This window comes from Hydra vulgaris, chromosome 14, assembly GCF_038396675.1.
Source record: "Hydra vulgaris chromosome 14, alternate assembly HydraT2T_AEP".
Lineage (NCBI taxonomy): Eukaryota > Metazoa > Cnidaria > Hydrozoa > Anthoathecata > Hydridae > Hydra > Hydra vulgaris.
In genome coordinates this window covers 2,407,927-2,422,500 of record NC_088933.1, presented here as the reverse complement: position 1 = coordinate 2,422,500, position 14,574 = coordinate 2,407,927, and the positions used below count along the sequence as shown (strand labels likewise).

At 25.4% G+C, this 14,574-nt stretch overlaps 1 protein-coding gene across 1 annotated transcript in view; it reads left to right on the top strand.

Annotated features, from left to right (window-relative positions):
* The first annotated feature begins 4,045 nt into the window (after positions 1–4,045).
* LOC136090524 (uncharacterized) overlaps positions 4,046–14,574 on the top strand; it is a 28,924-nt gene continuing 18,395 nt past the window's right edge. The window contains exon 1 of the mRNA XM_065817273.1: positions 4,046–4,351. Within this exon, the coding sequence (XP_065673345.1) occupies positions 4,099–4,351 (253 nt within the window). The 5' untranslated portion in view covers positions 4,046–4,098. The remainder of the gene's footprint in view (positions 4,352–14,574) is intronic.

Sequence of the window (14,574 nt, the reverse complement as noted above, 5' to 3'; positions counted from 1 at the left end):
ATTCACCTTCTTTCTCTGTTTTTCATACTCAATTAAACCAAACTGATTGAAGGCACTAATATAGTTTGAACCATTGTCTGTAGTTGTTGCATCAACCTGAGTATAAAAAACTTAGTTAAAATACTAAATTTCAATTGACTACAGCACTTTAAATTTTGCAAAATGTTTTCTGGAACAAGAAACATTTATATCTGTTGAAAGTTTTTGAAATAATTTGCTTCCACACACTCTCCCGTTTATATTAAACTCCTAATGCAGGTCAACATGACATCTGCAAAAAACTTTCTGATTTAAGCTTCTTTTAACTTTTTGACACCTAACCAGAGACTTCTTGAGAATCTTTAACAGTGTCTATAAAAATGGTTAATCTGTTATTCCACCTCTCTTGCATGGATCGGATTTTGTTACCTTACCTAAAAACAAAACTGAATTGTTTGCTAAGAACTTTTCATCAATCTCATCTCTTGATTCCACTAATCACATTCTACCTAATATAGCTGAAAAACAGGTTTACCCATTGTTTGACATTCGTATCACTCAAGTGTCTGTATCTCTTCTACAGCTTGTGGTCTAGACATATCTATTATAGTCTTGCAGAAGTGCTCTGCAAAGTCTATACTTTCAAAACTATTTAATAAGTGCTTATCAAAATCTTGTTTTCCAGCCTGCTGGAAAGCGATACATGTTATCCCTATTTTCAAAAATTCTGTAAAGCAATCTAACTCGTCTAACTGTTGTTCCATTAGTCTTGTTACTGTCATAAGCAAGGTTTTTGAGTCTTTGATTAATAAACACTTAATTTCTCATCTTGAATCTAATAACTTGCTTTCTAATCATCAATATGGATTGTTCTCGTTCTACTGCTGATTTGTTAACGTTAATAACTGATAAGTTTATGTTTATACCGTACATATCATCCAATAGATAATGGAGAGGCTAAGGCTATTGCTGTTGACATTTCTAAAGCCTTTGAAAAAGGTTGGCATGCTCCATAAGCTCTCTTCTTATGGTTTATCAGGTAAATAATTTAAGATTATTGAATCCTTCCTTACCAATTGTAGTATAAAAGTTGCCCTCGATGGACAGCACTCTTCTTCACATCCTGTAATTTCAGGGGTTCCTCATGGTTTTAACCTTGGCCCTATACTTTTTTTAATTTGCATTAATGATCTCCCAGAAATTCGCACATCCAAAGAAGAATTGTTTGCTGATGATACAACTATTTATTCTTGTCATGATAAAAAGCCAACACTCTTTGATTGCTTGGCAGGGTCATTTGAGCTTGAAAAGGATCTCACTTCTATTACAGCATGGGGCTTTCAGTGACTGGTGAATTTTAACTCAGATAAAACTTTTTCACAGTTTTTTTCAGCTAATTGTTATTGCAATAAGCTAGATCTTCCTATACTTATGAACAGTAATTTACTGAGTGAGTCATCTACCTTTCGTCTTCTAGGACTAACTCATACTTCCAATCTTTCTTGGAAACCATATATTGAATTCATTGCAAAATTAGCATTTGCTAAGGTTGCATCTCTTTATCCTGCTTGCTACTTTCTCGCTCTGGATTCTATTCTTTATCTCTATAAATGTCAAATCCGTCTTTGTATGGAATACTGTTGCCATATCTGGAGCGAATCTTCGATTAATGCCATTTTTCTTTTGGACAAGGTGCAAAAACGCATTGTACCTGCTCGTGCAGCCAACCTTTAACCATTGTCACATCTTTGTAATGTTGCTTCTCTTTCTCTTTTTTATAGTTACTATAATGGGTGCTCCTCGCAAGCATCTCTTGTGCTATCTACTAAAATTTATTCTTGTGTTACTTTTCGTTTAATTAAGTGTCATCCATTTACTGTAACAGTTCCTTTTTTTCTTGAAAATCAGTTCTTTGAAATTCACTTCCTTCTTCTTGTTTTTCTGATTCATTTAATTTGCAATCTTTTAGTTGTCTGTCAATTGTTATCTTACTCTATAAATTTCATATTTTCTCTTCCAGTAACTTCCAACTCTAGTAGTGGTTGCTTGCAGCCTTGTTGGAAGAGAAAATATTGAAAAATAAAAAAATAAAAAAAGAATAAGTGTCAGGTCTGGTTTTAAATAAAAAATGCCTAATGCATTAGCTCAACACAATATTAGACGTCATAAAATTGTCTTTTTTATTTTATTTTTTAAAGACATTAGTTTTTTTAAATTACTGCAATAATATTAGTTAAAACCCAAAACAAGTTAAATGTTATTTAACAGCTTTTTTATTATTACTATAAAGGAATGTTTATTTTATTATTATTTTTTTTTGGTATTAAATAGGTAAATTTAATATTGCATTTTTAAAAATGTTTGTAATGAAAAATCTCTTTCTTTTCTTGACATTTGCATAAATGAATTAAAATATGTTAAATTTTTGAATTTTTATTATGATTATTCTGTAAATTTTGAATTGCGGCGTTGCAACTACAAATGATTTTTTATTAAAAAAAAATTAACGAGTAACAAATAAAAAAATTATATTAATTTATTTATTTTACCTATTAAAAGTTTATTTGTTTATTATTTTATTACTAAAATGAAACCGCTGTATATATCGTTTATTAAAAAATAATCGCTGTAATTTAACTTGCGTTAAAAAAAAAAGTTCAACTTATGTTTTGTGCAAGTTTTTGATGCTGTTGTTTATTTAAAATTTAATTTTGAGTAAAAAAAAATGTTTATGAAGGAAATCGAAAAAACAATTGCAATAAAAATAAGCTAATTTTTTTTAAGAACAAATAAAATTTCAATATTGAATAATTTTTTAGTAATACTTTTAAATAAATTTGACTGTTAGGTTAAACCCCCCAAGCATTAAGTTTAATTTTAATAAACTTAAATATATTTTTTAAATTAAAATTAAATTATATATTTTAAAAATCCAAATCAATTTATATATATTTTTTATCGGAATAAAATTATATATTTTTATTAAATTAGTTTTAAATTAAATCATATTTTGTACCAGAATTAAATGATGTTTTTATGATCTTTGCTTCTAGCTTGAAAAATCAATCATTACAATAAAATAAAAATAAATTTTTAATTTTATTTGAGTTTTTTTTGTTAGTAAATAGCGCTTATATCAAACTTAATTGTCATTCAAACTTTTGTAACGAGTATTTGTTTTTATTTTAACGTCCTTCAAAAGTTAAGGTGACTTATTTTAAAAATAATTATTTCTTTTATCTTACTGCTTATAAAATAGTTTAAAAATTAAAAAGCGATAAAAAGTTGTTTAACTGAAATCTTTTTTTGCTTACATAAAATCTTCTAAGGCATACGCATATCGCTTTAGATGTTGCGCTTTAAAATAAGGCCTGAGTGTAAATAACATTGAATACATTTCCATGTTTTTAATTTGTCACTATAAGAAAATACAAGTAGTTGCAATTGTATTTTTAAAAGTTGTTGTTCAATTTTAGATAAAAATTACCTCAATGAGATGACAGAAAAGTCAAGATTAACGCGTATGTATATATTCTTCAAAGTTTTAAAATCAAACTGCACACATCTAAGATTATTTTGATAACTCAGGAAAGTTTTGAAATTTGAAAATTTCATTTTTCTTTTACTTCATTATCAGTAAAAAAAAAGTCCAACTTAATCTTAACTTAAATGGTAGCAGAGAAGTACTTTAGATACATTTTCTGGTAGCGACCTTAATCCGCTAACAATTTTTGTTAGTTATAGCACTTTCGCAACTCTGCTACTAAATGGAAAGTGTACATATAGCAGAGTTACAGAGTACCAGACCAAGTCACGCTACCGCATATTTTTTAAATAGTTATTGAGTGTTTTTTTTCTAATTAAAATATATTCAAATGCTCTTTCTCAACACATTTAAAATAATATCTGGTCAAACTCACTTTAGTTAAATTATGGTTAACTTTTTTAACTTGAACTTGTATGTGTACTGAGATATACATTACATTTTTAAGATATACAATATATTCATAAGATGTTATATTAAATAAAATGACCTTCAATTTATTATATAGTAGAATATGATTGATTTATCAGACTTTTTTTTCATGTTTACAGAGTTAATATATTCATTTACTAAAAATGAACCATAAGCAAAAAATGATCAAAATTGGAGCAATGTTAACGCATGACAATGTTATGGAAATAAAGTATATCTTTGCAGATAAGATTGGTGATGGTGTTCTTGAAACCATAAAAAATGGTTCTGATATGATCAAAGCACTAGAACGAATTGGCACTATTGATGAGGATAACTATAAAGAATTAGTTGATTTACTTGAAAATTTAGGTAGAAAAGATCTTATTTCCATCATCTATCCTCAGTCTCAACCAGGTGAGTTTTAATTTTTAAATTTTAAAATAGTTTTTGTAGTGTATTTATTATTTTTCTTTGTTTTTATATTTTGACATAAGTTTTCCATGCAATAGGAAAGCTAGACATTAAGTGTCTTCTATGAGAAGAGAAAAAAAATTTTTTTTTAACCATTTCAATACAATAAAAAAAGTGTTATGTATAACTTTTTATCATTGATCTTTTTTAAAGTTTTAATTTTACGGGAAGGCTTTAAATGAAACCATAAAATTAATTATAATGATTGTTTACATAAATGCATATGTAAATTAATAAAAAATGTTATTCATAAATTGTATTTTTTATGATAAATTTAAACATTTGAAACTGTCTTCCTAAAAATATTTTAAACGATTATTTTTAGATAAAAAATTTTTAAGTTACTTTAATTTATGAATAAGTTCAAAACCTTTTGTGACTACTAGCTTTTACACATTTATGTGAATTATACAAGAATATAAAATAACTTTATTTATTTATATAAGAATATATTTTGTTGGTTAATGGAAAAGTTTTAAAGCATTTTGTAATGTTGACACAATTACTTTTTATAATTAAACTTACAATTTTTTAAATCTTGTAAACAAACATTTTATTTAAAAAAAAAAAAAAATTTTTTTTTCAATCACGATAAAAATGAATAAGTTTATATCTTTTATAATAATTTTTAAATTCATTGCATCAAGGGCTAATTAAGTTGTAATGCTCAAATTAAAATTAAATTAAATTGCTTGTTGGTAGTTTATTTTATTTAAATCGCAGACGTATTTGATTTATTTTTTCCTATTTTTTAATTATTTTTTGAGCTCACTTATTCCTTATAGTTTTTTAGGAGAAATTTTATTTTCAAGTCTACATTTAGAAATCAATTCTGATTTTATGTTTATTAAACATTCTTTTTTGTAAATGTAAGTATTTCAAATTTTTCTTGTAGACATAGGGGAAGACGACAGGGAGCATTCGACCACTTAGCTGGTTTTTATTAATTTGCTACTGATTTTTTGCCAGAATTGCTCAACAATTAAATTAAAAACAAACAAATTAAAAAGATAATGTATATAAAATATTGATTTTTGTTAAATCCTACTACTGTTTTAAAAGTAAGCCTCAAAGTTGTTGATTGTACTCTTTTTTTAAATTTTTTCCAAACAAAGTTTTTCAATTTTTTCCAAACGAAGTTTTTCAATTTTTTCCTTTTCAGGAGTGTCAGCATATATCGTTGACTTGGTTTTCTCTTTATTTGTTTTGTCTTTGAGGAGCTTTAGGCAAGGGCCGCACATGTTCTGGAATCAGTTTTTATTTTTTTGAGTTATTCTAGTAGTTTCAGAAGGAATGCATTTGATTGGTAGATAAGGGTGGTAAATTATTATGTAATGGTGTACCTATTACCCCTAGATGTTCACTTGGTTTGCCCCTTAGGGTTCTATTTGTGACATATCTGGGCATGAAATCTTTTTGCAGCTTATTGTTCAAAAAAGTTTAGGAGATTAAAATTGGAAAAGAGATTCTCTGCGGATTATTTAAAACATAAAAAAATTACCTTTTATATCAATAATTAGATTTTCTTCTATATAAGTACTAATACTAATAAAGATGGATTATTTCCGCAATAACTTATTAACAGACAAAATATGCATAAAAGTTCTAAAGTAATTTTAATCATGCTGGGAAATATTTGATAAGGTTGAATGTTACCCGTCTTTCCCTAATATGCATTTTTTGAAAATTATATTATATGCAGGTGCTGTTTTAAGAATGGACCGATTAAATAGAAAATCATCAATATTTTTACCTTTCCACTCCCATATATATTTTGACAGCATTGTTTATCTATGTATAGCAATATAATGTACATTCTTGAGGAAACAACACTTTTGTGTAACTGAAGCTAACTTTAGTAGTATTTCGATTGAACATTTTATGTAATCTATAAGAGAGTGTTTATCAACCAGTTTTTAAAACACTTTTCTGATGTTAGTGAAAACTTTTTTGCTATATGGAAGGTTGAACCCAATTACATTATTAGTACTACATTGCTTTTTTGTATTAATTTTTTGATGGTCAAAAAATTTTAGTTTAAAATTTTGAAATCCACTTTTTTTAAGGTAATCTTCAAAAATTCGTTTTTTAGAGGAATTAATACATTTTTATCAAAGGAGTTTTAGTTTAGCTTGTTATTAATTAATATCGGGATTTGGTTTAGAATTTAAAGTTGATGATTTGAGTTAATAATATGCAATAACTCATTTGGTTTTTTAAAAGGCTTGTATGAATTTTCAGAGAGGTTAAATGTAACAATCATAAAATTCACAATTTTTAAATTAATGCTTATTTTGATTTGAAAGCCAAAATATTTTTTTTTAATTTTATAATATTCATTCTAATTTTAGTTAGTTTTATAATATTCATTCTAATTTTAGTTAGCTGTGGAACAGATTTTTTATGTATATTTTAGATAACTATTAAACTGGTTTTTCACGCATAACTATTAAAATTATCAAGCTGTGGACCAGATTTTTTATGTATTAAAATGGAAAAATGTTGACAAGTGGTTATACTAACTTTTATATATATATATATATATATATATATATATATATATATATATATATATATATATATATATATATATATATATATATATATATATATATATACATACATATATACAACTTAAATTGCTAGTTCAGATGAATACTTATATAGTAATATGTCACGCTGAAATAGTCTGCTTCCAGGGGCTTCAGTACATACATTGATTGACAAATAGCCTAACTCGCAGTGGAGTGCTGCTACAAATGTTTACCTATATCAGCTTTAGAAGATAGCTATGAAAAGTGTTTATAAAAGTAAAGAAAAAGTTGAAAAGATTTATTAAAAAATATTCATATAAAAGTAATTACGTATAATATTCTTTGATAATTTTAATAAAATAGAATAATTGTAAACAATCATTAGAATATTTTGTTACTTTATTTAATAAAGTAATAAGTAAATTTAGGAACTTATGTATTTAATATATTTGTAATAATTTATGAGGCATTTCTCATAGTATAGAAATTTTTAAAAAACTTTATATATATATTTTTTTCGTTTTGAATTTTAGATTTTTGAGCTTTGATTTTTTTTTTTCTTTAATATTTTCTTACTTTAGATGAGTTATCTTTTAAATTTTCTTTTTATTTTTCAGCGCATTTTTGAAACTCTTAAGTTGTTAAATCAAACGGCCTTAGTCAAGTTGTAAAAACAAAATATTTAAAGCATGGTCAGGAATGGCGTTCGATGTCCGTTTTTTTTGCTTTTTTTCCTATCTTATTTTTAAAGTGGCAGTTCTATTTTATGTCAATGGGATGGTTTCATACCATAATGGGATGGATTCATCCCAAATAGAACTGCCGTTTTAAAAATAAGATTGAAAAAAATAAAAAATACTTTTAAGCTGAAGATGCCAGTCACAACAATCTAGCGTAAATTTTTAAAAAAAATTAATTTAGTGTTGAGAGAAACTCATGTTTATTGATGTTCGTAGAATAATAATAATAATAATAATATATGTATATATATATATATATATATATATATATATATATATATATATATATATATATATATATATATATATATATATATATATATATATATAGTGAAAACTAAATAATTATTAATATATATTTCAATTACATTACTTAAAGTTTCACGCAATAGCGATCATCAGATGTAACCGTAATATAATAATGTAATAACGTAATGTAACATAAATATATATATATATATATATATTTATATATATATATACAAGCTTATTTTTAGTTTTGTAAGCAAATAGGGATGAAAAGTTTTAAATGAGTATTTTATGTAAATACTCTTTCTCATCGCACGTAAAAAGTGTTGTGACTTGAAAATTCTAATTTAAAATTAGAATTTTTAAGTTTATGTTGGCGGTAAATAAACAAGTTATTAAATTTATTTATTAATCAGTTTATTTACCTCCATATTTAGTTATAGTTTTCATATTCTGAATGTTATAATTTTAATAATTATAAATATTTATATTAAAATTCTTATTTATATTCATTTAAATGGTTTTCTAAATTTGAATGTTTTAACAATTTGTAATTTTAATGGTTCTATTCTTAATTATGTTAAAAAGTCAGATGACGTAAAATAATTTTAAATGTAAAAAGCTATGAAAAAACTATCTGTTCCACAGAAATCAAGTCCTAGATGAATATATTTTTATACTTGCACCAGAGTTTTGATAAATCCAATTTTTTTTAAATTAAATATATTATATATATAATAATTTGTAAATTTTTATCAATTTAAATTAAAATGTGTCTTCTTAAAATAAAAGTATTAAAATTTTTTAAAAGCTTAAAAAATTATTAAATTTGCAAAACAGAACTAAATTGAAATCAACTGAAAACATCTAATTGAAAACAAATTAAAAATTGAAAAATTTAACAAACAGTTTTTAAACTTGAACTTCCATATTAATTAGATCAAATGAGAGGCTTAAAAAGGCAACAATATTTGGAAAGTAAGGTTATTATGGTATTCGGGACACTCAGGCTGGAGGACTTCAATATTTAACATTTTGTACACTCAGATGGAATGAGTTCAAATTAAAAGAAGGTTAACAACTCTTAGGATGTGTATAGCTTTTATCTTTAATTCTAATTTTTTTTGTATTGTAAAGTTCTTTGTCTTTCTTAAAAGATTTTTATTTCATTGCAACATCTACCTGCAATAAATGGAATTAGTTGTACTTTATAGTAAATACTGCTAAATAAATATAGAAAATGATAAAAAAAAAATGTTCAGGCAGAATTTTTTTAAGTAAAACAAAATAGTAAATGCATACCAACAAAAACAAACTTTGTTGTTTTACTCAAAGCTCGCCGTCTCCACAGTAGCAATTCTCTCGGAGTCTTTAAAATATTCGCTTTCTACAGACTTTATAACTTATTCAAGCGCGTTAAATTCCAAAGAGTTTTAGTAAATGACGTCATTGTAGAATTTTTTTTTTGAATCAATATTATTTGTTTTTTAAAATAGCGTTTATTATCAATCGTATGACTTTCCTATAAATTTTATAGTAAGCTAAACATAAGAATATTTTTTTATAGAGCGTGAGAACCAAATAAAGTTAAGATTTTTATATTACACTCTTAAATAAAATAAATATATAAAAAAACTTGTTGATCACCTTATTATATATTCTGAATCTCTTTTTCTTTTTATATAAATAATGGAAACTTTTTTTTAGTTTATCTGAGCCGTTTATTGGTATGACGTTTTTGTTCTCCTATCGAAATGACATTTACAAAAATTTTTAATTTTTAATTAATAAATAATTTTGGTAAATGACATCATTTATTAAAGATCATAGCCGAATTCTTTAATTTATAGTTAAAAAATAATATTAAGTATGTCAATGTAGTGGAAATTGATAAATTTTGATGATTTGCATATAAATATTAAGGTAATTTTGTATTTTGCATTTGGATTTTGATTACTAAATGATTAAAATGTCGGCAACTCCATACTGATTCGAACCTCTTAAAAAAAGACAAAAAAACCTATATGGGTAAAAGAAACGAAATAGTTGAAAATTGTATCAGCATTGAAAATTTGAATTTTGATATTGGTAAAACGTCAAAGTTAAGCCGTTTAAGTATTGGCGCTGAACAATGGTGTAAATATGGATATTGTAAAACTATGCCACTTGAAAAAGAATGTCTTTGTTGCGTTGAAATAAAGGAAATAAATATCGTCTCAGGTATTACAAATTAAGTAACATTCTTTAAAATATAAACTGATGTGCGCAGTATTAATAATAGTAATAATAACAAACATTAACGGATATGTAAAGTTAAAAATTTTTTTTTTTCTGAAGATCATCAATGCAAAACATAGCATAAAACAGACAGCTTTTTAATAATTTAAGCAATAAATAATGTTTTATGGCAATATTTCAAGACAGATGGCACTTAAAATTGTTATTGTGTTGAAGTGCGCGTTAAAAAAGATTATATTAAATATTTCTTAATTTATATGTCATATTTGGCAAGTATTTTACATTTCTCTTATCAAACAACTAGCAAAATTGACAATGAAAGGTTTTTCGTTAAACAATTTCGATTTCAAAATTGACTTGATAATACTACACTTTTTTTGCAATCTTTAACAGTAATTATTTAACTTTAAAAATAAAATAAAATGAGCAATACATGTTTTATAGAACAAATTTTATTAAATATATTTCGCTTGATTAAATAAGTATTTTGAGAATATATGTAACTCGATAAAAAGTTTAGCAAATTATGGGGTTGTACACAATGTACGTACACCTGAATTTTGACTGTTCTCCCCCCCCTCCCCCCATTCCACATTTTGCTATAGTTTTTTTGAGTACCCTCTGTCTCCCTAAAACTATTTACGCTGTTAACCTACCTATCCAACATTTTTTGTTTTTTACATTTGTGTCTCCGTACTTTTATAATTGACCCCCTCCTCTCCATCTCGTATATGCTCTTTGCAGACCCCTCTCCCCTACCCAAGCGTATGTGCTTTATGAACAATTCCTAAATGCTGTTAATTAAATTTTTATAAGGTTAAAAAATACATAATAATTTTTTTAACAGACCTTTTACGGATGATAACAATTTATTAACAATAAATATAATACTAAATTAATTTACAGCAATAAATAAGCTTTCTTATCGAAATTCTACAATGACATCATTTACTATAACTCTTTGGAAATAAATGTGCTTGAATAAATTATAAAGTCTGTAGATTGCAGCATATATTTTAAAGACTCTAAGGGAATTGCTACTTTGGAGATGGCAAGCTTCGAGTAAAACAACAAAGTTTGTTTTTGTTGGTATACATTTGTTATTTTGTTTTACATAAAAAAATTCTGCCTAAGCATTTTTTTTTTATCATTCTCTTTAAAATTAACATAACTTGTCTCAGCACTTTGGGATCCCTTTAAAGTGTATTTTAAATTCAAAAACTCCATTTATCTTATTTGTAATTTTTGAATTGTTCTTCAAGTTCAAAGATTGTTTTGCTTATTCAAATTTATAAAAAACTTAAATTTTGTTAACTTGCAAAATTTTCTTTGTAAGCGTTTGTAAATATGATTTTAGAGTTTTTATATCTTGAAGTTGGAGTAAATATTTTATAAAAAAGTTAGAGTTAACTCAAAAAGAATTTTAAAAAACAAAAATATCTGAAATTTTTTTGTTAACTATCTATCGAAACCCAAATACGTTGCGACTATTAAAACCATGTTTCTCTATAAATGTTTTATTTACATAAGTTTATCTAAACACGGCTTTTATGTAAAGCTACCCATTTTTAGAGGATCCAACCATATCTAAAAAATTAAAAAGTAAATTATTTACATTTTATATATGAAATTAAGCAGGAAAATGTTTTACATCACTTGTTTTAAAAATTCTTTAATTATAACTCACTAATAATCGTTCTTAAAGCAATTGATTTTTCTAAAAAAAGTTAAAAAATTGCTGATGCCTAATCATTATTCAGTTTGTCAAGAATAACAAGAGTCACATATGTTTACAAAACTACTTGGATTAATAAGTTTAGTTATGTTTTTATTAAATATTTTTTGAATAGTTTTGACCAATGGATAAAATAAAGCACTTCAAATAGTTTTTTTTTTGCTGGTTTGTAAGCCATGTTTCTTTCAAGGCTTTTCCATTCCATAAATTATTGTTAAAATGCAATCTGATGGATATCATTTAAAATATGTTATATTTATAGTCAAGTCAGGTTATCCTGCTACTGGTAACTTGTAATCCAGTACAATCTGCTTCATGTCCTACTGGCTTGTAGGATTTGCTTTTTTAAGCAAAAGTTTGGAAAAGCAAACTCTGACTTTTAACGCCCCTGTTTTGAGGCTCTTGATTCTTGAATCTTTAACAGTGTATATGATAATAAGGGTAAATTTTGTTTTCCACCTCTATTGCATGGTTCAGATTTTGTTACCTCACCTAAAGACAAAGCTGAACTGTTTGATAAGATCTTTTTATCAATCTCATCTTTTAATTCCTCTGATCACATCCTACCTAATATAGTCGACAAACAAATCGATCCATTGTTTGACATTCGTATCACTCCAGCTTCTGTATCTAAAGTGATTTCCTGGTTAGACTCTTCTACAGCTTTTGGTCTGGACAATATACCTACTATAGTCTTGCAGAAGTGTTCTCTGGAACTGTAGTCTGTAGTTTTAAAAATATTTAACAAGTGCTTATCAGAATCTTATTTTCCAGCCTACTGGAATGCAGCATCTGTTATTCTATTTTTAAAAATTCTGGAGAACATTCTGTCTCATATAACTGCAGTCCTATTAGTCTTCTTTAGGGGTGTCCCAGATAAGCTATCCAACCAGATATCCAGGTCAGATAGGAGTATTATTTGGTATCTGATATCTGGCTGCATAGTAATTTTATCCAGTTTTTTATATACCAGATACTTAATGGTAATATCTTTTGAAAATTGAAAGAAATCAAAAAATTTTAAATTTTTCAATTATCTAATGTTAATGGTTTCTATTTAATATTGTTATTATTAACATCAAAATACTACTAAAATTATTTATGCGCAACAAATACATCAGTTTATCACTCGTTTATATTTCTTTTAACTCAACATAGAAAAATTAAAATTTCTCCAAGTTGACGTCACCTTGATCGCTTTTTCTGATAAATAATAAAAACAATCTTTTGCAAATATAGAGAATGCAGGTGGTGCTAGTAACTTAAGTGCTTACTCTTTTAGCTGGGAAACTTCTCTTCATACTACCAGTAATTTAAAACATTTTTTTCTATACTTGAGTGATTAAAGAAAACATCAAATCCCTGTGCAACAACAATGAGAGTTGATCAGAATTCAATTCATTTTGAACGCCTTTTTTTTTCTCTTTATAGATTTTACAATGAAATTTTTTTGCGTGATTATTCAGTGGAGTTGTGGAAAATGACTTTTTTTTTGCCCCAAGATGTCCTTATGGTATTATCACAGAGCACTGCAGATGAGCATTTAACTGATGTCACAAAACTTGCCCAGAGGTGTGGTTTAAACCACAGGTCCTTTTGTTTTTGAGGCAAGTGCGCTACCACTGCGCCACAACTGCTCAAATATAGTATTAAATAGGGTATCCAAAATACAACACTTCTCGTCATCTTAACATGTTCTATATATAAACAAAACTGGATTTAAGGATTCAATTTACTAATAGGACTTCTGGCCATATTTATCGCTCATTATACTATTATTTTTTTTTTTGTCTTGATAAGAAACAAATGCTCTCTGATTGCTTGGAGGAGGCATTTGTGCTTGAAAATAATCTCACTTCTGCTTAGCATGAGCTCTCAGTGACAGGTGAACTCTAACTCCGATAAAACTCAATTTTTTTTATTTTTCATTATTGCAACTATCTAGATCTTTATATATTTATGAATCGTAATATACTCAGTGAGTCATCTACCCTTCATCTTCTAATAGTAACTCTTACTCCCGGTCTTTCAAAGAAAGTGTGTATCAAATTCATTGCAAAATTAGCAATCGGTGCTAATTTTGCTATTTGTAAGCCATTCTAATGTAATTAAATAATGTAAGCCATTAAATAATTAATGTAATTAATTAATGTAAGCCGTTAAATAATTAATGTAATTTATTAATGTAATTAATTTTTATGATTAAGTAATGTAAATAATTAATGTAATTATTTATTTAATGTAAATAATTAATGTAATTATTTATTTAATGTAAATAATTAATGTAATTAATTAATGTGATTAATTAATGTAATTAATTAATGTGATTAATTAATTAATGTGATTAATTAATTAATGTGATTAATTAATTAATGTGATTAATTAAATTAATGTGATTAATTAATTAATGTGATTAATTAAATTAATGTGATTAATTAATTAATGTAATTAATTAAATTAATGTAATTAATTAAATAATGTAATTAATTAAATAATGTAATTAATTAATTAACTACATTAAATAATGTAATTAATTAAATAATGTAATTAATTAAATAATGTAATTAATTAATTAACTACATTAATTAATTACATTAATTAATTAATTACATTAATTAATTACATTAATTAATTACATTAATTAATTAATTAATTACATTAATTAATTAC